The sequence below is a fragment of the Prorops nasuta genome, unplaced genomic scaffold (genome assembly GCF_024137725.1).
Source record: "Prorops nasuta isolate Cenicafe-Biocafe unplaced genomic scaffold, Cenicafe_Pnas_1.2 PNAS00005, whole genome shotgun sequence".
In the NCBI taxonomy this organism is placed as follows: Eukaryota; Metazoa; Arthropoda; class Insecta; order Hymenoptera; family Bethylidae; genus Prorops; species Prorops nasuta.
The window spans coordinates 10,877,286-10,899,485 of NW_027116802.1; the positions used below are offsets into that span (position 1 = coordinate 10,877,286).

At 33.5% G+C, this 22,200-nt stretch overlaps 3 protein-coding genes and 1 long non-coding RNA gene across 14 annotated transcripts; 2 read left to right on the plus strand and 2 right to left on the minus strand.

Annotated features, from left to right (window-relative positions):
• Positions 1-69: 69 nt before the first annotated feature.
• Positions 70-1,772, plus strand: sturkopf (lipid droplet associated hydrolase sturkopf). 3 transcript variants are annotated; one of them, XM_066727086.1, is made up of 4 exons: positions 70-261; positions 337-713; positions 774-965; positions 1,035-1,772. In XM_066727086.1, exons 2-4 carry the CDS (start codon positions 408-410, stop codon positions 1,467-1,469), a joined length of 933 nt encoding a protein of 310 aa, XP_066583183.1. In that variant the 5' UTR covers positions 70-261; positions 337-407; the 3' UTR covers positions 1,470-1,772. The 3 variants fall into 3 exon arrangements, with proteins under 3 accessions (XP_066583183.1, XP_066583182.1, XP_066583181.1); XM_066727085.1 differs by having other exon boundaries at positions 364-713; XM_066727084.1 differs by having other exon boundaries at positions 70-279; positions 364-713; positions 1,035-1,771.
• Positions 1,773-2,080: 308 nt separating this feature from the next.
• On the plus strand, positions 2,081-13,254 carry LOC136773174 (protein shisa-5-like). 3 transcript variants are annotated; one of them, XR_010822573.1, is made up of 7 exons: positions 2,085-2,509; positions 3,306-3,462; positions 3,859-3,989; positions 5,001-5,117; positions 5,194-5,319; positions 12,792-12,860; positions 12,938-13,254. XR_010822573.1 is itself a non-coding variant. In XM_066726599.1 (6 exons), the coding sequence occupies exons 1-5, from the start codon at positions 2,437-2,439 to the stop codon at positions 5,271-5,273; spliced, it is 558 nt and encodes a 185-aa protein (XP_066582696.1). In that variant the 5' UTR covers positions 2,085-2,436; the 3' UTR covers positions 5,274-5,319; positions 12,792-13,254. The 3 variants fall into 3 exon arrangements, 2 of the variants coding, with proteins under 2 accessions (XP_066582698.1, XP_066582696.1); XM_066726599.1 differs by having other exon boundaries at positions 12,792-13,254; XM_066726601.1 differs by lacking the exons at positions 12,792-12,860; positions 12,938-13,254 and having other exon boundaries at positions 2,081-2,509; positions 5,004-5,117; positions 5,194-5,740.
• LOC136773172 (guanine nucleotide exchange factor subunit Rich-like) lies at positions 6,050-12,409 on the minus strand. Of its 3 annotated transcripts, none has more exons than XM_066726596.1 (10): positions 12,237-12,409; positions 11,635-11,895; positions 11,447-11,554; positions 11,227-11,382; positions 10,843-11,157; positions 8,666-10,787; positions 8,313-8,595; positions 7,763-8,232; positions 7,337-7,700; positions 6,050-7,238 (listed from the first exon to the last, which is right to left on the minus strand). In XM_066726596.1, the coding sequence occupies exons 2-10, from the start codon at positions 11,767-11,769 to the stop codon at positions 6,911-6,913; spliced, it is 4,281 nt and encodes a 1,426-aa protein (XP_066582693.1). In that variant the 5' UTR covers positions 11,770-11,895; positions 12,237-12,409; the 3' UTR covers positions 6,050-6,910. The 3 variants fall into 3 exon arrangements, with proteins under 3 accessions (XP_066582693.1, XP_066582694.1, XP_066582695.1); XM_066726597.1 differs by having other exon boundaries at positions 10,843-10,919; positions 11,052-11,157; positions 11,635-12,409; XM_066726598.1 differs by lacking the exons at positions 11,447-11,554; positions 11,635-11,895; positions 12,237-12,409 and having other exon boundaries at positions 10,843-11,147; positions 11,227-11,259.
• On the minus strand, positions 13,183-16,861 carry LOC136773175 (uncharacterized). 5 transcript variants are annotated; one of them, XR_010822577.1, is made up of 9 exons: positions 16,561-16,860; positions 16,027-16,484; positions 15,165-15,938; positions 14,847-15,083; positions 14,638-14,774; positions 14,346-14,569; positions 14,086-14,170; positions 13,648-14,012; positions 13,183-13,572 (listed from the first exon to the last, which is right to left on the minus strand). It is a non-coding gene; the product is annotated as an uncharacterized lncRNA (long non-coding RNA). The 5 variants fall into 5 exon arrangements; XR_010822578.1 differs by having other exon boundaries at positions 13,666-14,012; positions 14,086-14,569; positions 16,561-16,861; XR_010822575.1 differs by having other exon boundaries at positions 13,183-13,532; positions 14,086-14,569.
• Positions 16,862-22,200: the final 5,339 nt, after the last annotated feature.

Sequence of the window (22,200 nt, forward strand, 5' to 3'; positions counted from 1 at the left end):
ATGTGAAAGCGAAATAGCGTTCGGTCGGTAATGTAAATTTCTATTGCAAGAATAATGCATATTTTATTCAAAGAGTAATGGAACGGAAAGGAAGGAGCGTAAAGCGTTTTTATGTGCCGCGTCATTAAGTGTAATTTTTCGGTAGGTACAATGGTTAAAGTTTAAAATAAAAAAACATAACGTTATTGCGAATCACCGCTTATCTCTGACGCTTTGCATGGATTCTGACACTCGTGTAACAACAAATTGATTGCACATCTGGTAAAGTTTTTAATTATTGTAAGCTCTATTGCTCATTAATTTATTTAATTAAAAATAGTTTTATTGTTTTAAAAGGTAACTGTTAGTGTTAATTATTTTTAGTATAAATAAAAGGAACGTTTAACCTTACCAAAAAATTGATAAAAATGAAGAAGGCTATGATTCAATGTAACGGAGTGCAAACTCAAGTTATTGCAGAAGGTCGTTGGATTGAGGAAACTGCCCCAGAAGGCAGTAAAGATATAGTGCTCGTTATTCCAGGAAATCCTGGAGTTCCAGAATTTTATGAAGGCTTTCTTAAGGCGATAAGGTCAAGAATTTCAGAAGACATTCCAATTTGGATTGTTGGACATGCTGGACATGTACAACCTCCTGGTGAGCTCTTGCTTGCCATGCCTAGAGACAGTGAAGGCAAACATTATTACGATATGACTGGTCAATTACAGCACAAGGTTAGTTATTTTATATTATATATTCCAATCAGCGTATTTAATCATTTTTTCTTCTATCAGACTGAATTTATCAAAAAATATATACCAGCAAATGCTAAAGTTCATCTCATAGGACATTCCATTGGAGCCTGGTTCAGTATAAACTTGTTAAAAGATTCAATCGTGCGAGATAAAATTGCAAAATGCTATCTGCTTTTTCCCACAATAGAGCATATGGCTAAAAGCCCTAATGGACGATTTTTAACAAGTATTGTAAGTATATAAATAATTAAAGTTTAATTTCCTTAAGAATTGGATTAATTATTTCCAATATAAATACAGGCAAGAAGAATATTTAATTGTCTTTTATACCTTGCTTGGCTCTTCTCCTTTTTGCCAATCTCTCTTCAATATTATTGCGTAAGACTTTATGGTATATTTTTTGGCATACCAGCAAAAAGTATCAATGCAGTCCTAACATTAATTAATCCAAATGTACTGACTAGAGTATTTCGATTGGCAAAGGAAGAAATGACAAGAGTAAAGGATATGGATCATGATTTAATATCTCAAAATGCAAATAAGATATGGATGTACTATGGTACTACCGATGGTTGGACACCAGTTAGTTATTATGAGAATATGAAAAAGGATCACCCTAATGTAGAAGCTGAACTTTGTAAAAAAGGAATCAGTCACTCATTTGTTTTAAAGCATGAGGAAGAAATGGGACATATTGTTGCTGACGTTATTAATAGAAATATAACAACTGCCTAAAAATGCTTAATGAATAGTACATTTTGAATGTAATTATTCTATCTGAGCTAATATACCACTTCATTTTATTACATAAATCTACTCTGGTGATTGTAGAAAATATTTTTGTGCTACTAAATTTCTTCACAGGTTGTATTATACAATATCCGGACATAAAAATTATACTGTTAATTATTTTAATATATTAGTTTATAGTGGATAGAGTTACTTAAAACAGTTATTAGAAATTTCTTTATACTTTTTATATGGTTTTATACAATTTTACATGATTTAAACAATAAAGTATCTATAGAGGTTAAAAAAGTTTTTTCTTGCATACCTGCTAGGTTATTGTTATTTGTTTTTTTTTCTAAACTTTTTTTGTTGAAGGATTATGACAAACAAATGATTAACAATAAATAGATTTCCTAACAATTGTATAGCTGGAACATCACTTCAAATGACTATGGCGGTGAATCATTTTGGCGCGCCGTGGCCCGCGTAGCCGTGCGTGACAAAAGAGAGAAAAAAGAAACATCTAGCGACATCTAGTGGAAATTTCAACTAAACATTTTATCGCTGGCTTTTCTGAGAACTGTGATTAGTCATTTAGATTATTAGTATTTGTGTTCGTTGTGTTTATAAACTACATACACTACGCACACAGACACCCTACAGTCCACACAGGCACAAAGCTTCAAAGTGTGTTTGTGTTATGATGTTAGATGAGTTTGACCGAGCGCTTTAAGGTTCTCTAAAGTGTGAGGGAATTAAGTTAAATTATAGCTTGTGTGTGTGTGATGGTAGGACGTAGGAACCAGTAGGAACTAGGACTTGATTTGGTGTGTCGGTAGGAGAAGAAAAGAAAGTGATACGCACACTGCTGACTGCACAGAAGTGGTTCGTCCGGCAGCACAACAAGTAGTTACATTGTCATCAGAATAAAAGTTTAATAGTTATTCTAACCTGAAAATCTGATTAGTAAAAAATGACGATGTTCAATGCAAAAATCACATTTTTCTTCCTGGCAGCGTTTTGTTCTGGTCTCGTTTATAGTCACAGTAAGTTTTTATGTACAAAATTCATTTGAAGCATCTACAGACTACAAATAATACACATCTTGGCAGTTAAAAATCCTTTCATTGATTCTTAAACAACCGCTATTTCGGACTTCAATTGAAAAAAATCTTTATGTAATCTGTAACAAATCGAAAATGTTTTACCACTAAAATTTTATTTATTGATAATTTTCGAGTTTATAACTTTGACTATTATTGTGTGGTTCTCACACGCTATTATTTTCATTTCAGATACCAATAGGTTAATACTCTGATGAAAACAATAACAAAATCTTATTAATATGGTTTGAAGAAAGATCATTAGTATAAAACCTGAATCTTGCGAAAAAATACAAATAGTTATTCAAAATTGCATATAGACTAATATTTGAAAATATCCTGTGTTTCGAATTTTTACAATCATTTTTATCCGTCTGATTTTCATAAAAAAATCCAAAGATTATTTATCATGACAGAAGCGGTAAAAATTTGTTACAGTTACCGATGCAATGTTAGTGCATTGTGAATTTTCATAAATTTCATTAAATTTTAGGAAATAAATATTGATCCCCCCCCCCCCCCCCTAGAGAATTTTGTTATAAAATAATATTTTCTATAGTTCAAATATTTATCGCAAATCATTTGTTCACCCTATATGAACTTTTGCAAACAAATTTTTGCCATGTGATATGCCATGACAAAATTCATTGTGCAATATTAATTAGTCCAATGATCAAGAATATGTCAATAAAGTGGATTAAATGATTTCTTAATAATTTTTAATTAATTATTATTATAGGAAATTCTTGTAGTTTCCAAAAAGGAAATTTCATAGATGATTTAGTAAACTCTTGCCCGGGACTAACTGACTCTAACGATAAATCCTATTGTTGCTACGATTTTGAGCGTGAGAAGTTTGAATGTTGCGACATAGTCGAATATACTCTAAGAAATGGGTAAGAATTATTTAATAATATTAGAAATTAAATTGATAATATTTGATTTTCAAACGAAAGTTGACGAGATAAAATCCCGGTGAGTTTATTCGATATGCTATCGTGGTGTAAAACGATACGAGCCATATGAACCTTTATTTCTTAGTGTTAGTTATGTGGAGTATAAACTGTTATCGTTAGATTTGCTGCTATGCGTGCTTTATCGCCGTCGCTTGGTTTTTAGTCAGCAGCAAACTCATTCAATCCTTTAATATAATTAATTAAGTCCAATCCTTGTTTGAATAACTTTGGCGTAAAGTATTGAGTAAATAAGCGATCGAATAAATATATAATCGGCTTATTATCGATTCTCTTTCGAGAGAAGTCATTTTTTACAGAATAGAATTTCTCTTTCAGAATTGGAATTGTTCTTCCTGTGGTGGTGACAATAGCGGTAATTGTAGCGATAATCGTTGCCTGCGTCTCCTGTTTATGCTGCCGCTGCTGTCCATGGTACCGTAGACGTAACCCTGGAGTCGTCTATGGAAGTAAGTTGAGACAACAGTGTGTTTAAAGATTAGCATTCGAATCATTAAATTCACACTCTCTATAAAATACTATAAGAGCGAAAGTAAGAACAGAAAAAATTTCTGGCATTTGCTAATGAAAGACACCATTGTTAACAGTCTTCGCATAATTATTTATTATCCTGTCATATAATTCATTTTAGGACCATCATTTGCTTGAATCCAATTCACCGCGATCATCGGTTGTTACAACAACCACTGTTGCTCATCTGGAATGTCAAAATGTGCCAAAGAGTTTCTCCTTTTTACCAAAATTTCCGAGAAGGCTCAAGAATTTTGACTGAACCATTCGTGCGGCAAATGGATTCTTTTTGAGCGTCAGGTTTTATCTAGTATACTGATAAAACTGCGCAATTTTAATTTTTCACGCTCATTCGCTTATAGAAACACTTTATTCGGTATTTGCTTGAAGATACGCCCCCATATTTTATACATGTTAATAGTATTTAAAAGAAATAATACAGTGCTTGCAAAATCTGAATATTTAAAAAGCTCAGATTACTGGATGGTAACAATATATATGTAGTGATAATATTATAAAAACTTAACATTCTATCTAAACATTCCTAAAGTTTAAATGTAAGATTAAAATATTGTGCTGTTATTGTAACTTTTTGTATTGTTGGGTAATGCCAGATTAATTAATTCTATTTTTGTATGTACTACGCACATGATATACATATATGTATTCTTTAACTCAAGGCTTTGATCCTTCAAAAGTTCCTTTGTAAAACCAGCACATTCTTTGTGCAGACCGACCTCAGATGCGAGGGATCAAACTCCTTTTACTCTTGCAGAACATGTGTAATGTTTTGTATTATTTAATTTGCTATGAATAAAGTTCCTTAATCAGAAAAAAACAGGACAGAATGGAATTAATTGTATGTAAACAAACTACCGTGCATATTCATCATTGTTCGAAAGTTTAAGAAGTATTGTTCAAATTAACTGTCGTTGAAACATTTATTTCAGAAGTTGAGAGAGCTCAAGCTGTTCGCGTAGTGCCAGCTCAGCCTAATGTCCAAGCTCAACCTTATGTCAGTGCACCAAACCAAAACACATTTATTCCTTACCCGGTTAATCCATCAGGTAATTAATTAAATTCGAATATTGATTTTTACAGTTTTCCTAAAGTTATAATCAATGTGTAAATAAAATATCTTAGGTATGCCGGTAGCGCCTCCTCCATATTGCAACGAAGCGTATACACAACAGTCTCCGTACAATCCGCATTATCGCAGTTAGGAATTACTTTTTTAAATAAACTTTTCAGCTCCGAAGTTTTTGCAAGGTACGTTGTTACAGTATCTTACATAAGCGAATATTATACCGCTAACTTAATGCGCAACAAATTTCGTGTCACACTAATGGCACGTTAAAAAAACTACAAAATAATATTTTCTTACTTTCTAATGTCCATACATTTTTCATGTATTTGTACATAACGTTTATTTCTACTCTCTGCAAAAATATTTACACTTGATAAAAAACCATTTCTATTTAACCTACAGAGGGCTGGCGTTTTATACATAAATTTACTAATATTCTGAAGTAAATGTTATACATATAGGTATGTAGTCTATACGGTGAATGCAAACTGTACGTTTATTACTGATTACATACGTGATCACCCCGATCCCCTCAAGGTTAATTTATATGGTATTATAAGATGAAATAAATTACTAATAATGATTAAATAAGAGTAAAATAACGTTCATAAGCTTTGAAAAATGTTTTACCTTCTTTCAATACTATATTCTTACCTTATTTAGATTACTACAGATTATGTTGAAAACAGTACTTCATCTTAAAAAAAAAAAATGAATTTTTCATATAAGTTACGTTTCAAAACAAAATGCAACATCACTTAGAGGAAAATATAACATGTATTTATAATTAACTATATTACAATTTATAAATAATTGGATAATTATCATTTTAAATTTCATCTAAATAATTATTACTATTAATATTATTATCGTACACAGTACACATTGATTGGCATCAATTTTCAATGCATCCTAAATTGATTCTCTTCTTAATTGGCCAATGATTTTTATTGTTTTATATTTCATCCTTGTAATTAAAATAGTATTTTTAATCTATACAATAATATTATTTCAACTAAAAACTATAATAATAGATTGATAACTTAATGTTTGTCAGTTTATTTTATCAATAATATCTTTCTTCGTGACGGAATTACGAAATATCCTAATTACATTTGGCACCTTTTTAATATATCATATAAATAACTTTAAAAACATCGCGTGTATATTTATGAAAATAATTCTTTATAAGAAAAAATACTGAGACTAGTTTCATCGAAAAAGTTTGTAACTTCATCGAGTAGGTCGGGTAAAAGACTTTGGTTTATGCTTACGAAATTTTAAAAAATGGAAAGATCTTGAAAGAAATATCTAATTTTTAAAACTTGTTTTAATCTATTTTTCAGCAAATTTATATTTAGCATAAAATAAAAGTGTGTAAAATTTTCTCCTTTTTTTTAACAAATTTTCTATTCACTTTGACTATAGAATAAAAACAGAAATTATTTGAAACTGCCTACGTTATATCAATTTCAATATGTACAATATCGAACTTAGAGATCGGCAAATGTCGTAGCATAGCTTATATTTTAAGTAACCTTTCTACTACATTTTCAATAACATATTAATCAACCACTCTGCTGATGATTTTTCAAAAAATTGTTTTAATAGAATATCTAAGCTACCAATTATTTTGCCTTATTCATAAATTAATTACCCCACTGCAAAAGCCTTATTAAACAAATAATAAAATTAATAAGGCTGTTTCTTTAAAGGAGAAGTTAAATGTAGGAAGAGAAGATTGGAATTTTCTAATAGGCAGTAAAGAAGTCATTAAGATATAATACAATTTGATTGTGGTGAGGTGCTTTGTGAAGTACTAGCATTACTATAGCTCCCTCGAAACCCTGTGTCGTCATTACTAACGATAGATTCGTGTGATCTTTCTTCTTCAAGCGGCGCAGTTGTCGAAGCGTGGCTAATCGATGAATGCCGTGATCGGGATGCGTTTCCCCGTTGATTGCTGCTCGCTGATGGAGCTGGACTCGGCGATGGACTTTCAAGAATCTGTTCCTGCTCCTGTTGCTGTTTCATTGCGATTAATCGATTCAACAAGGAAATTTGATTCTGAATGCTTGACATAAACGGTCGGTACCCCAAGCTGGTATCATAAAAAATTAGATGAGAAATTTATATACAATTTTTGAAAGTACAGTAGATCGAGCAAAACTTTAGCAAGATATCATAATGAATACTCACCATTCGGTGTTTGACCATTTGGTCAAAGTAACCAGACCATCTCTTAAATTAATGGCAGAATCGTAGGTTTGCATTGGAGCATGAGCAGCTCTGACCGTTCTCGCCATAGCAGGCGCGTCTCGCAAAACTGCTGCCAAAACTGCTGCCCATCCCAAGCAGCCACCTTCTAGGAATAATTGTAGCAAGTAACGAAGTTGAACTTCCGCACGGCTAATCGGTGCACAAGTTGAAGCTGCATGGACTTCGATTGGCTCAGTATTTTCATTGTTAGAAACCCAACAAACAGTACCAACCCCAGTACCAACGATAGACTCAGCGTCGTCCCGCCATACTGTGCTTGTATCGCTCATTACACTCATCGTGTCTGGAATTAAAAATTTGTATGTTAAATTAATAATACTCCACCCATCTTCGGAATAATTTTACCGTTCAATATATTCGGCGTTAATTTTGCCTCGACAGCCGGAAATTGAGTTTCTAAGCTGGCAACGGGAGATACTAAAGCAGTATAAGGTCTGCCACTGGGTAAGCTAGTGTATCCACTGTCTGGCAAATCAACTGCGAAATTTGGACTGATCGCTTCCTCCTCGGGACTCTCAAGATTCACCGACCGCAAAGATCTCAGAGAAGTGAGACTGGACCTTCTAAATTTTTGTAGAGTGGGTAAGGATAACACTGGATAAGGGAAAATGAAATCTTCGTGTACAGCCTTCAATGCCACAACGTAATCATCGATTTTAGCTGCTCTATCGCGTTCCCTGCCTAGCCAGGTTATTAAATGAAAATCCAAACGTGCAGAAAATCTTCCTAAATCAGCTAATCTGCGCGCTGTAAGCAACCGTCTCGCATGCCGTTGTAAAATTACGTCAATGAAAAATTCTTCTGCGGACCCTTCCCTGGAAATTAAATGCGATAAAGCAATTAGTAATAGGACAAAAATAATTTAATGACTAAAAAAACTGCAGCTGAAACTCACTTGCTATCAGTTTTTTCGGTTTTAACAGTGGGCACGGACTTTTTTCGCCTCATAACGACGTTTCTCGTTTTCTCCAACATGGACGACGGTGCAATATCTTTGGATTCAGGCTGAACTTTAGGCGTAGCTGTTGTACTATAGCTTCTACTACGTGAAACTTGCATCGTGCCTAACACCAAGGACAAATCGTCCTCGTGTGGTGAAAGCGGTGGCGTGGGTGAAGGACCTCCTAATTTTGCAGTTCCACCCCAAGAAGTCCGAGGAGATTCCACATCATTTGGATCTAGATTTTTAAATATAAAAATGATATAGTATTTAATTTATCTGCAAACGTTAGAATTATTTGTTCTCACCTATCGCTCTAAGAAATCTAACAAGATCTCTGGACAGCTCCCACCTTCCCTGCTCCAGTGCAGCATCCAATAATAACGTAGCATGCTGCCTGCTAACACTGGAAGCTTCTAGATTTTGCAAAATAATTAAATAGCTCGCAGCGGTGTCTAGCTCTTGACGTTGTAAACAATCTTGTAGTAATTTCTTAGGTGGTCCAGCAACAGAAAACAAATAAGGCCAAAGAGCAATTTCAGTTTTCCTCGCGCACTGTACAACCGCTCTGGCCCATACTCCAGGAAATTCTCGAATAAATTCCACAACGGAAGGTAATTGAGCATCTGGAATTGGCTCTTTACTAGTGGCTTCCTCCTCCAAAACTTCGTGAAGAAGAAGCTCCAACGAATGAGGAAAATATGGCAGAGCGGAGCAAGATCTGGCTATTTCCCAAGCATGATAGCCCAAATTCCTATGAATGAGCTGACGCAGAATCTGGTGAAGATAAACCTGACTAGTGAGCTCCAATAAACTGAATGGAAGAGAGAATGGTGAGTTTGTATCGGATGTAAAGAGAACTGTATCGTTCTCCGCTCCAAGCAGTATTGCATCTTCGAAAAGTATAGCTAGTGGATAAATGCGTAAATGGAATGGTAGCATGATTCGTTTGCTCATAAAGGTGTGAGCTTTCTCTTGATGATTTCGTGGAAAGAGTGGGAGCCATACTCGCATTCCGTGAGCCCCGCAGAACAACCATAAAGCTTCTGTTAGATGCGGTTTGTCTCTTCGAGATCTCCAAGGAACCCAGACATTTTCGACACAGGATGCTAGTACCGTAGGAGAGCCACACGTGAATAGAACCTCAGAGTTGTCGATACAATGCTCTCTTTGTACCATTAAAAGTCTGCCAGATACGTTAAGCAACAAACTCTCGGGATGAGGATGGCTTCCAGCAGTCTCAGCTCTGATCGTTGTCAAAGTTGCACTGACAACGCAGGCTGGATGGATGCATAATCCGCTGATATCCACAGTTTGAATTCTCGTTAATTCTATGCTTCCTGTTCCCTCGTTACCTTCTAACGTCATATCGAAGATACTGATTTGAGCGTTAGCACAGAAGGTTAAAAGTCGTTCCTTGAGCGTATTCAACAAAAGAATTTGAGATGTCATTCTGACGCTTCTCACGTAACTATTATCGAGCCTTGTGTCTCGTGGATATATCCTTATTTCATCTTTGTCCTCAAGAATAAAATAGCTGCTTACTATTAAAAAGCCTCTATACCACAATAGACCTCCTGTTACGATAAAATCCCTTTCTTGCGTTTCGTTACCGAATAGTTTCCATTTCCGAGACGGTAAAGAATAATGAGCCAAACCAGCTCGACCAGCTACAGCGATACTCAAACCTTCGTTGTCTATTGCTGTGTATCTAATTGGCCAGTTAGACCCACTGTATGCTGTAGGAATTGGTACAACTAGCCACTGCTTGCAGCCTGCTAATGTCTGTATTCCAGAATCGCCAGATACTTCATTCGCCAAATGAAAACCCGTTGTATTTGCCGATACACCAGCCCCAACATTTAAATATAATCTGTCTTCACCCTGTAGATATAAGTGACCATAATGTCCCATGCAGGGATTCACTGTCAAGGGACTTTTCGCAAAATCCAATTGTATAACAGATCGTTTCGATATATCAGTTCCATTACCATTTTCTTCAATTATTGAAGGACCAGGAGATTCTCTCAGCATCCAAAGCTGATAACCCTCAGCAGACCATTCCATTGTGTGAATATAAAGAGGATTGTCGTGACTCAAATCCACTCTGAGGCCATAATCCCATTTTAAACTGCATAATAAGAGAGCGCCAAAAGTACTCCATATTGCTAAGCCACCTCCTTCCCATGCCATAGCAATAGCGCAACTATCAGGGGTCCATCTGAGACACTTAACGCTTCCCGGTTTTCCAGGATAATCCTTTGATGATAAGCTTAAAGTGTGAGATATTTCTAAGCCTCCTGTTGTATCATCCACATAATAGACAACACCTTCTGAATTTTCTCTTCCTACAGCTATCAGTCTATATTTATGATTCACTGCAGCACAGGATGCATCATCCATATCTTTTGCCCAAATTCCTTGAACTTGCTGTAAGAATTTGCTTTATTTAAAAATGTATAGAGAAGCTAACAATACCACTTACGTTTGGATCAAATTTTAAAGACTGCGCAGTAAGAAATGCAGCTTTGCCATTATTAAGAACAATAGCAAATCCACCGACTAAAGGAGAATATTCAATGTCAGTGATATAGATATTACTCTCTGTTAATGGTACAGCTACTGTCGAAATTTGTTGATCTAGACTGAATGGTATTCTACGTAAATCTAAAGAATAATCTCTGTTTACAGTACCATCCCATTTATGTCTAATAACATGACTTGTTTTTGTAGCAACCATCATTTCATCACGTATGCAAACCAGTGAACTAATTCCTCCATCTATCCAAGCTAATTTTTCCTGTTAAAATACTTGAAAAATTATGTGTTTTACAAAAAAATTATAAGATAACTCTGAAAAATTTCTTACAAAATTTAAAGCTAAAGAAGGAATTATTTCTTTAATAAATAGTTCTGCACTGTCACGTCTTAAGCTAGTCACTGGAGAGTCTTTTTGCTCATATAAGCCATGTCCAACTGGACTTGAATCTAACAATCTATAAAATAGTAAATAACTGTCCGAGGTCTGAAACAAAGGTTCACATTAATTTATGAAATTTATACAATCAATTGTTACAATATTTACTTACTGCTATAACTAGCATACTGGAGTCAGGCCTCCATTGTACTAGTACATTTTCACCATATTTTTTCAAAGATTCTGGAGAACGTTTGTTAAATACAATGGGAACACAGGGCTGGGGATAAGAAAAAGTTTGGTTTACCAAATTTTACAGAATAAAGTTCAATTTATCTAAAAAATGGAAGCAAACTATACCTTACAGTACCAAATAGTTAAGGAATTAGTTGTCAAAATAGCAAACAACATTTTGTCTCTATTACAAACTATTGCATTTATTTTCTCTGGTTCCATCGCGTTTAAAACGCGAGGCCAGCCAATAGGGAAAAACATGTTTATAATAATCGTGAACTTTCTACCTTTCCTTACATTTTTCCAACATTTTCAAACTACTACTTTTCGAGATGGTACATTTCTGCTTATGACAGACACAAGTAAACATTTTCTAACTGACATAACCTAAAAATAAAAATTTTATATTATAGATTTGCCTGAAGTTACTCGTTGTCCACGTCCTTCGATTGTGACGATCGATAAGACGATAAACTCGTTCATATATTGCAAATAAAGCTAGGAGGGAGAAACAAAAACCATCCAATGATCTAAACAGCAAGGTCTTATGCATAAACATTGGCATTGGGTCTATTTTTTTTAACTGCCCTGGGGAGTAAAGTTACTAATGCAATAAATTGGAATTAAAAAACATATGCTTGTCTTATTTCAAATAATTATACTAGTTCAGTAGAGTAGTTAAAAAAATAAACCCCATGTATATACACTGTAGAAAATTGGAGCCATACATTTCTGATCATTCCGTACTTTCTCTACCAAATTCCTACAATAAAATTCAATATCATACAATAGTGTACGTTATTTACATTAATCATAAACTCGTAAAAAATTTTTTAAAAATATTGAAATTTTTAGCATGACGTAGCATTATGCCTATAAAAATATCAACTCACAAAAATTATGCCTAAAACTAATAAAGGAAATATGAAAAAAGATTTCTAATCTATTATACACGAGATGGAATGATCAAGAATGGAATGAATGGAACTAGTCTTCACCAGGGGCTGGACACTCAGGCCTCGAAGGCTCGAATTATTTGTACCGAAGGCAATTCTTAGCCAACCGAAGAAAGTTAAATTCGAAGAAAATACTGTATTTAAGTTGGTAGCAGTGCTTGAGAATGTTGATAGATATAGCACATAAATGACATATATATATGTTGTCTTGTGGATTGCAAAATCCCATGAACTGCCATAAACGAAGACAAAATGAAGAAATAAGATAATATAAAATTATATAAATATAGGTACAAGAGGAAATTTAACAGATTACTTTGGTTTCAGAATTCCAGATTGGTTCTGAAGAAGAAAAATTCGAAAAAGAAAATGTAGTAGCTAAAGCATCAAAAGCTGGTAATATTTTTAACGTTTGATAATATTTAGTTTAATAAATTTAACATTTTAATGTTATTTCTTTCAATTTTGAGAAGAGGTAGGAGGCAGAGAAAGGACGACAATAGTCTGGAAGGGAAAAAGAATAAATAGATATGTAAAAGGAACTTCAATCTACATAACAATTAACAATTAGATATATATAGTATAGCTGTATCTTTATTTTGTGACTATAAATTGACATATATTTATAGTATATAAAATTTAGCCTTTTAATAACATGACATTTTCTATTTTCCAGATTTATTACAATTGTTCCAGTAAATAATATTTTTATTTAAACATGACTGTTACAAAGAATTTATTTTTTGTTCTTCATATAAATATTATAATTAAGAATTACTTTTTTTTCACATGTAAATATTATAATAAAGTTTTGTTTATACAATTATAAATATATTCAGTAGCTGTTCTTATATGCAAAATAACCCAATCGAATGTTCCAGTATTCAATAATAATTCTAATTCCATTGGTGTAATACTATCTTCCAACAAAATTTTATTTCCAGTCCCATAGTTAAAGCCACAAAGTACTCCAAACGAACCTTCATCTATTTGTATTGCATTATTAAAGCGATATGATGTTTGACTGCCATAGTTCCAGTAGCAGTAGTATCAGTGGTAGAATCATTTCTGTGGTAGCAGAATAATTATTGATTACAGTTACAGCAGTCTGAAAAGTTTTACCATAAAGGCATATTACTATAGTGATAAAAGAATTAAAAGAGGAAAATGATAAAGTATTGACCTGATTATTTGTACTTGCCACTCGAATCAATGTTTTATGTCACTGCCATATAGGCAAGATCAAGTGCTATTGCCAAAATGCTGTCCAACTAATCTGTAAAGTATGAGTGTCGCAGCTAGCCAAAGCATAAACAGGCTCATATATGTAGCGAAGAATGAATCACAAAGAAATATATTTAGATTTGGTGTATCTTCATCTTTTTCTCTTGCTAGAAATGCACGTAAACTCGTGATACTTGACCATTTTTCAGGTGAAGTGTTAATATAAACACCGTCGTCTGTTAAATATCGTCTGTGGTATCTATACGATACTATTAAACGACCTCCCATAAAGGTTTTAACGTTTACAAATGCTGGTAGATTGCTCTTATGTTTAACAGAAGAGATAAATTATTAACAATCCTCAAATTAACTTTATCAGCTAAATTGGAATACTGACCTGTCCGTTTCATGGTTCTTTATCACAATTGTACCAGAGTCACTAAGTGATTGATAGATACATGCACTTAGTGCAACCGTAAGATCTCTCATTGTGAATATTTCAGAATAATGTGTATTTCGATTGGGCATAGGTGCATTTCGTAGTTCAACCAGTGTTTGTAACATATTATGCGCCAGAAACCGGAAATAATAATGGATAAAGGAAGTATGAAAAAATCAATAAAAGGATACTAATTGATTTGTAAACAAATATCTTACTTGCAAATGTCTCACTGGGTCAGTGACCATAGTTTTATTGTAAGCCACACTGGCGCTAAATAGAGGTAGCGTTGTAGGGAGCTAAGCAATTGTTGCTGAGTCTTTTCCTGTTGCAATTCTTAAAATAAAAGTACTTATTCCATTCTTACAGAAGCTGAACCACCACCGAATGCTTCGTGTAACGAGTAATATGACAATAAAGTTCTTAATGACGTTTCGTTAAGCTATGGAATAAATCGAATATGATTAATGGTTTAAATTTTTTCTATTTATTAAAAGGCTATTTAGTTACCTTTTATCCACTTTTTCATTTCGCCGTTCTTTGAACTTTTGCTTCGAAATCTAATTTTTCTGCTGCAAGAATTTCATGTAAATTTGGTTGTTCTCTAGGCCTATAAGTAGGTTCATCATTAGTCATTGCTTCATCGTCTAAAAAGTAAAATAAAGTATTATGTGCTTTTATAGAAAGTTAGTGGAGAACATAATAAAATGATATAAGACCTGCATTGTGAGACATTGTTAGCATCGTTATCAGTGCTTGTGCTGTTGTTGCAAAGCTGCCTCAAAACATCATCTGCTTGTTCAAGCCATGTATAGTTGATATCTGAACTGTTCGCTGTCAACCTCAAATCCAGTTGATAATGTTGACAATTCTTCCATGAGATTTTTTAAACAGGCTATAAATTACAGCTGTTGTGTCATGATATCCAGTTGTCCTATTACCTTCTTTAGCTTCTCCTAAAATAAGAATATAAGAATAATTGATTAGAATAATATACCTGCTTGTTAATTAACTTAACGAAAAAAATACAAAAATACCTTCATCTCCAATATATTTAATGCTTCCACCAATTTCTCCTCTATCCATCTTCATTGTTAAAGGAGGACTTCCAAGATCGGGATCTTCACTATTAACTGGATCATCGTCCTAGTTTAATACTAGCTTATCTTCTTTCTTTTTACCACACTCAATAGCAAGTGTGCTCCAATCTATTCATTGCCATGAATCTACATAGAATGCAGAATAATGCTTATAAAAATAACAGATTGACATAAGTTTTGTGAGTGAGGATCTTGTTAACATTATTATGACTTCCTTCGACAGTAGTTTCTGTAATGCTTATATCCTAATCTATTATTCCAGTATTAATTTGAGAACCCTGTACCTTGATCTTACTGGGGACATTAAGAATGCCTGTTATTGAATATTAAAATAGATTAATAATATAAGAGTAACACATTATAACAGCAGCATTAAGTAGGAAAGATACAAATTCAAACTGTCCTCTCTATTAGCATCCATTACTTTATTAGGCAATTTTGATAAGAATTCAAATGCTAGAGCAGGATAACCAGCTTTGAAGAGGGTATGTGCAGTGGTAAAGTATAATTGTTGCACCAGTGGCATAATACTACCTTCCAACATTCACTATTTATCTGGCCTAAGCTTCTGTTTTCAATACCATAAGTAAAGTTAAAAATTACTACAGAATGACCCTCCCTTTTATCTTGTGTTGTTGAGGTTAATTTATTATCTGAGTAGCACTGAGTGCATATGTAAAGATACATAAAATTTGAAAACGTTTGGATTTGCTGAATCAATGTGAAAACAAAATATTAGTCAAGATATAATATAAAAAAAATTTTAGGAAAGTGATTTAAGAGATACACCGTTGCTTACCTATTCTGTCATAAGGCTTTTTAGATTCATCGTTGTATTGTAGATACATCATACCAATGTTGGTTAAAAACAGTGTATTCAGAGAAACAGAATGATTTTTTAAAATCCAAAGCACCGTACTATGCAGGGCAGATCTGTATGGGCCTTGGCATATCCTGATTTTCTCTTTCTTTCTCACATCCTAGTATTCCCTCGTACAACACTTTTCTTAAATTTAAAGATGCTATATTATCCTTGTAAAGCCTCATCAGCACCATTGCAACTTGTAGGTTATTTAACTTATTCACACAACTTCAATGGCATTTGTCAATGCCCCTGCTAATAAGGAAAATGTTTCTGCATACTCAAATCTTTGCTTCCCAAGCAAAGCAACGTTATTCTTTAAAGCTGTTTGTCTCCAGTGGTTCTTAGCAAAATTGTTAGCAAAGAATTCTGTCATTCTTTTGACTCTCTAATTCCTAAAAAGACCCCGAGTAAGATTTTTCTTCTTCATGCCTAAATGATAAATTGCTGTGTCCAATGGATCTTGCTTACGTTGGAAAGCTGCTTATGGCTATTTTTTCTATATATCTTCTAACAAATATGTTACTCCTAATCCACCATCCAACGTTTAGTTCCTTCTGCACAAATCATTTTGATTCATTCTTGAACTAAAATATATATATGTCATTAGGTCTGTTCTCGTTGGCCTACACTTTTAACACTTTCTACACTTTCCGTATTTCTGTCTTTGTCCATTGTATAAGTTGACACCCTAAAAAGTGCACAAAGTGTAAAAAGTGTAGGCAACGAGAACAGACCTATTATGTGTTATATGATATCTATCAACATTCAAGATGGCGGCCCAGCAATTTATCCCTTTATCCCCTCCATCTTGGCTTCACTTTCGCAAGCATATATAGTCACTCGCAGTCGCTCGTATTTTTAAGGAGCCCATATCTGATTCTTAACAGTGATTTATTTTTATGAACCAATTGCTTCGGCCACAAAATATTATATAATATATCGAAAACTTATTATAAATTTCGAAAATCTGTTAATTCTTTGATAAAGTAGATTCGGTCTTACGAAAGAATGAATGAACCTTTCTGCATCTCTAATATTCAAGCTACACTAAATGCATCAATTGCATATACTCCTTATATAGCTTTAACATTCCTGTTCGTTGTTAATAAGAAAAATTGAATCAAGAAGTATTATCCTTTCTCATTTCACTAATAGCGATAATGGAGCGTCTACTATTACCAGCTTCATGGGTGAGCAAGATCGCCTTTTATAAAAAGCAATCGCACAACTGCACTTGCGAACCGTCAAATTACTTTTCACCGATTTTCGATTATTTTAACATACTAAATAATCTTTATAACATTTTTAAATCATGCAGGTTTATAGCCCATAAAATTATGAAAATAACGATATAATAATCATAAAAGTTCGTGACGTCTATTTTTTTAACGAAAAAGGGTACTTGCACCGTAAAATTGAAACCTAACCGTTTTGGAAGTTTGAAAAGCATTTTTAAGATAGCTTAGAACATACATTTTCTTGTGACACAATAAATTGCAAAATTAACATTATAATATTTATAAGGGTTTGTGTCAATTTTTCTTGTAGTAACGAGGAAATGCTTCATGCATACCAATCCGGTGAATGCCCTAGGAAGGCAAAACTTCGAGAAGATCTTTATGAGGCTTCAATATTTTTGTCTTATATTTTTAATATTGCTCTTTTAAGGGTAAACACGAGATAGGTAGCATTTCCTCATTAATTAAAAAAGAAATAATAAGGGTGTCACGATCACTCATGAATATTATTACGCGCAGCTTTCACTATTTAATGGTGTAGAAGATAGTATGGTTGAAATAAATGAAATAAATTTTCTGTCATCCTGAAATTGGTGCCGAAATTTTGAGAATGTTACAAAACCTACTTTTCTTATGCAAGTTCCCTTCATTGTTTAAAAAAAGGACGTTAAGGTTGTCACGAACTTACAGCATTTTTTCCTTATTGTTGTTACTTTTAATAATAAAAAATGTATATTTAAATCGCCGCGCCGTGTGATAGGTATGGCATGGCAATATTCACACCGCGCGATACTCCACACCCCACACGCCGTGTAATGGCACCTTATTACTCTCTCCTTTGTTTTTTTTTTTTTTTTTTTTTTACATGGGAAAAATCCTCCTAGGACACCCTGGGATGGATATAACACCCCTCAAGTTAGTTCTAGGTTAGGCAACTTACGAACCAGCCCGACGGGTGTTCCACCTCAGGGTAGTGTTGGACTCACTATTTTTAAACAGTGCCTACCAACTAAAAAACCCATGCTATTTGCTTACAATAGCGATTGAACGTGGTTGACTCCTTGACGATGCTACAACTACGAGCCATTCCTCCTTCCATAATTATTCCAAGGTATCCATTATCCATGGAGTTTTAAATGAAATAAGAAGATTTATTAGTTGATACATTTTCATGTCTTCACACGTTTCACCGGGGTTGATGGAACGTTAACTCTTTATACTTGAGGTACGTAAAAGATGGTCGTTATGTCTACGAAATGAATAAAAAAAAATTAACGATAATAAGGAGGGGAATTAGAGATTTATCTTATTCAAGCGCGAGATTTAGGCAACTATTGCGTGGTGATAATTATTGGATTAGGTAAAGCGTGGTGAATGTTATGCATTATTTATTTAATGGGAAAACACTCCTATAATGCTATTGCTCAAGTTGCTTGATAACCTATGCCATTCATTGCAATAAAAAATGCTATCATTCATAAGTATCACACTTGTAAGATTCATTCATATTCACTGTCATTTATTGCCCGCACCTGTTGAACCAGAAACGAATGCATGGATATTTTGGCGATATTCATGATCCGATTTACGAATCTCTGGTCACAAGGGTGGCTAATGAAAAGTGAATCCCATTCGTATATTCCATGGCCCAAAATCCATTTCCCGATGGATTGTGAACCATTTAGCCTCCGGTACCTCCAGATACGAAGAGTAGGTACCATAGCGCGATGAGTCAACGCTATGAGGCCTAACCCCGCATATTACTGGATCGGAGCAACTGTGGAGGTGGAATATTTCATTCAGACACGCTACTCAATCGTTTCGAAATATCGAAGAGTTAGCTTTTTCACATTATACACAGCAATCAGTAATCAATGCATTTCAGGAGGAATTTCCGAAGAAACAAATTTTTATTGAGAAATTGGAAGGGCATTCACCGAAAATGTGAACTGAGTATTTAAAGAAATTTCTATTAAGATAGATTGAAAACAAATAAAAGGTTTATTAATGTGTCGGAATGACTTTAAAGATAGATAAATGTTTCAAAGGAACAGCGGAATTTTGAATAAAGCAATGAGGCCTAGGCTTGACAATTCATAAAGAAATAGGATGTTAACAAAGGAGAAATACGAAACATAAATGAACTGTAGACAGAAGGGTTGACTTACAGTTACTATCGTTCTGGCATGCGAACGGTTCGAAACTTAGCAGAATGGTTCGGATGTAAAAATAGTGAATCGGGGTAGGGTCTGTTCTTCGACATATATATATATATATATATATATATATATATATTTAAATTTATTACCTTTTTTGCAAAACGTCGAAAGAAGAAATTGAGAAAAGCATAAAAGCAATTCGGAGCGTCTAATATTATTAGTATATTGCAGTATCTTCTGATAACATTGGTTTTCGATTCAAAAATAAAGTACCATAATGGACTAAAAGAATAGAAGAAGACAGTCTTGCAAACCATTGCAATTAATTAATGTTTTTCTCGGAAAAGACAGTTAAATACTAATCCAAGTCATTTATGTACAATAATAATCCCACAGTTCATGTGTTTGTAAAATCAAGGGCGAGACAAGTTTTTCAAAACATTAATTTTTCGCTTTACCCATCTGTTGGCATACTTTTCTAGAAGCTGCTGACGCTTCTTCGTCATGTTTTAATTTTCTATTACGTTTATTACATTCCTTTTGTATCAAAATTACACATAATTTATGTAATAATTGTTCTTTCAATAATATTTCATGGTTCTTACAGATGAACCATTCGTCAAAAGAAAATTCTTCAAGAATGAATGTTTTCAAACGCAAATAGACAAATATGTCATGTAATGAAATTCTTCGGTTTATTATAATTATTCCAGCTTCTATAATATCATTCAACTTATTGCCACGTAATAAACAAGCCTTACAAGCAGGACATGCTTTCTTTTGAAAGTACCTCATAATTTGTGCTTTAATATCGTGTAATAGTTGATAGTCGTATACAGTAAGTGGTAGAACATTGTTCTCAAACCTTCTGCTACTGGGGCCTTCGTCATATGTGATATTAACTGTTGGATCATCGACACTGCTAGAAATTTTTAGACAATAAATAATGAGGATAAGCCTTCCTTTTAACGGACAAACAAATGATCATGCTTCAAATTGTTGTGGAAATACAGTTTGCTGAGAAGCTCATTGAGAATGAAAATAGTAATATTGATAAGAGGAGCAATAGATATAACCGCGTTAACGATTTATAACATTACATTCTTAATTGTAAATGTTTTAAAAGAGCACGTACATAGCGAAGGTCTGTACCAAACTTTCTTATCTAATTCACATAATACTAAAAATACATTGACGTGCAAATATTTCAGCTTCAACTAATTGTTATGAATAGTTTTCATAGAGAGAAAAAAGTTGTTCCGCAGGAATAGGACCAAAAGGAATATAATTTATTAATTTCTTCATTCTCTTCGAGCATTACTTATTTATAATGGTAAATCTTTCTACAGGAAATTTTGGATGCTACTTTATCTGAGGTTTAATTAATAAACATTCATGGATGATATGTGTATTGTTTTTTATAACTGCAACATTGAGAACTTTTGATTGTAATATAAATTGGCTTAGTATCCGATAAAAGTAAATTATGTTTTTACTATTAATTACTTATATATCATTACTTCCAAGTATGTATAAGCTTCGATTAATGGAAATTATAATTAAAAATTTTCTACGACTTTAATAGACGTCATGAGCAGTTAGCGTGTCACAACGTTTATTCTCTACATTTACATAATTTTAAGCGGAGTAAGTCTATATTGGGTAAACAGTCTAAAAAGAAGCACCAGTAATAGAGCCTTCTAGGTCAGGTGTAACCCTTTTGAATTTTTTTATAATTTGTTGTTTTAAATATAGTACATTATGCAAAACAAACAAATTCAAACATTAGAAACTTGTCGTTGCCCACCACTCTAACTTTTTCTTTAACCGTACCTGGATTTCGGTCAATTGTCTCGCGGTCGCCTTACAATGCGTCACGGGTACAAGAGTGACAGAGATATTTTAACAACGCTCTCGGAAACCAAGCTGAAATGTGCAGAAAATTCAGAGCCTTCTTCATTATAATATAATAAAATGTAAACTGTAAGGTACCACTAATATATAAATAATCGTCCGGTTATCCTCGTGATTGGGCATATTTTCACCTTAAAATTACGCTTAATCTATTGATATTACTTTTACAAATGTTTAATTAATATTATAAAAATTAAAATTTTTGATTGGGCATTGGATGACTGGTTTATAAGGGTGCTACAATTTCGATCGGTTCATTGCCATTGGATTATACCACGGGACTCCATGCTACAACTGCTACATAACATAACGAGACATGGAAAAGTGATATGTAATAGCTAATTAGGGACCTTTAAATTATATTATGACCGATTACATTTCCCAGAGTATACTTCGTAAAAACAATATTGTGGTATTTAAAGAAATGAAGAAATACAATTTTGTATACATTCGAAAGTATTGGTTTCAAAATTTTGGTTTAAAACATGGTGTAACTTCAATGATGTATAATATTTTAAAGACACATTCTTGAGGATGACGGAAGAGCATCTGAGCTAAATCCTAAATAAGAGAATAAAAGAATATTCAGAACCAATATACTGATTATTTACTAAGAATATTAGAGTACTGGACTTTTAGTCCCAGTTTGGCCTGAAGAATGTGTCTTTGAAATATTAAGCATCATTGCTGTAACACCGTGTATAGTCTCTAAATCCTTTTAGAAAAACTCGAGCATCATGTAGATGACAGAATTCTGAAAAATTCTTAATAATGTAGAAAGTTATTGTATTCTTCAA

Bases quoted from the DNA above. Each gene is read 5' to 3' on its own strand.
- sturkopf (XM_066727086.1), top strand. From the start codon at position 408: ATGAAGAAGGCTATGATTCAATGTAACGGAGTGCAAACTCAAGTTATT. The intron at 714-773 runs GTTAGTTATTTT...TTCTTCTATCAG, and splicing joins CTGGTCAATTACAGCACAAG to ACTGAATTTATCAAAAAATA. The intron at 966-1,034 runs GTAAGTATATAA...ATATAAATACAG, and splicing joins GACGATTTTTAACAAGTATT to GCAAGAAGAATATTTAATTG.
- LOC136773174 (XM_066726599.1), top strand. From the start codon at position 2,437: ATGACGATGTTCAATGCAAAAATCACATTTTTCTTCCTGGCAGCGTTT. The intron at 3,990-5,000 runs GTAAGTTGAGAC...CATTTATTTCAG, and splicing joins CCCTGGAGTCGTCTATGGAA to AAGTTGAGAGAGCTCAAGCT. The intron at 5,118-5,193 runs GTAATTAATTAA...AAAATATCTTAG, and splicing joins TTACCCGGTTAATCCATCAG to GTATGCCGGTAGCGCCTCCT.
- LOC136773172 (XM_066726596.1), bottom strand. From the start codon at position 11,769: ATGTTTTTCCCTATTGGCTGGCCTCGCGTTTTAAACGCGATGGAACCA. The intron at 10,788-10,842 runs GTAAGTGGTATT...AAATTCTTACAG, and splicing joins CTTTAAAATTTGATCCAAAC to CAAGTTCAAGGAATTTGGGC. The intron at 8,233-8,312 runs GTGAGTTTCAGC...TTTAATTTCCAG, and splicing joins ACCGAAAAAACTGATAGCAA to GGAAGGGTCCGCAGAAGAAT.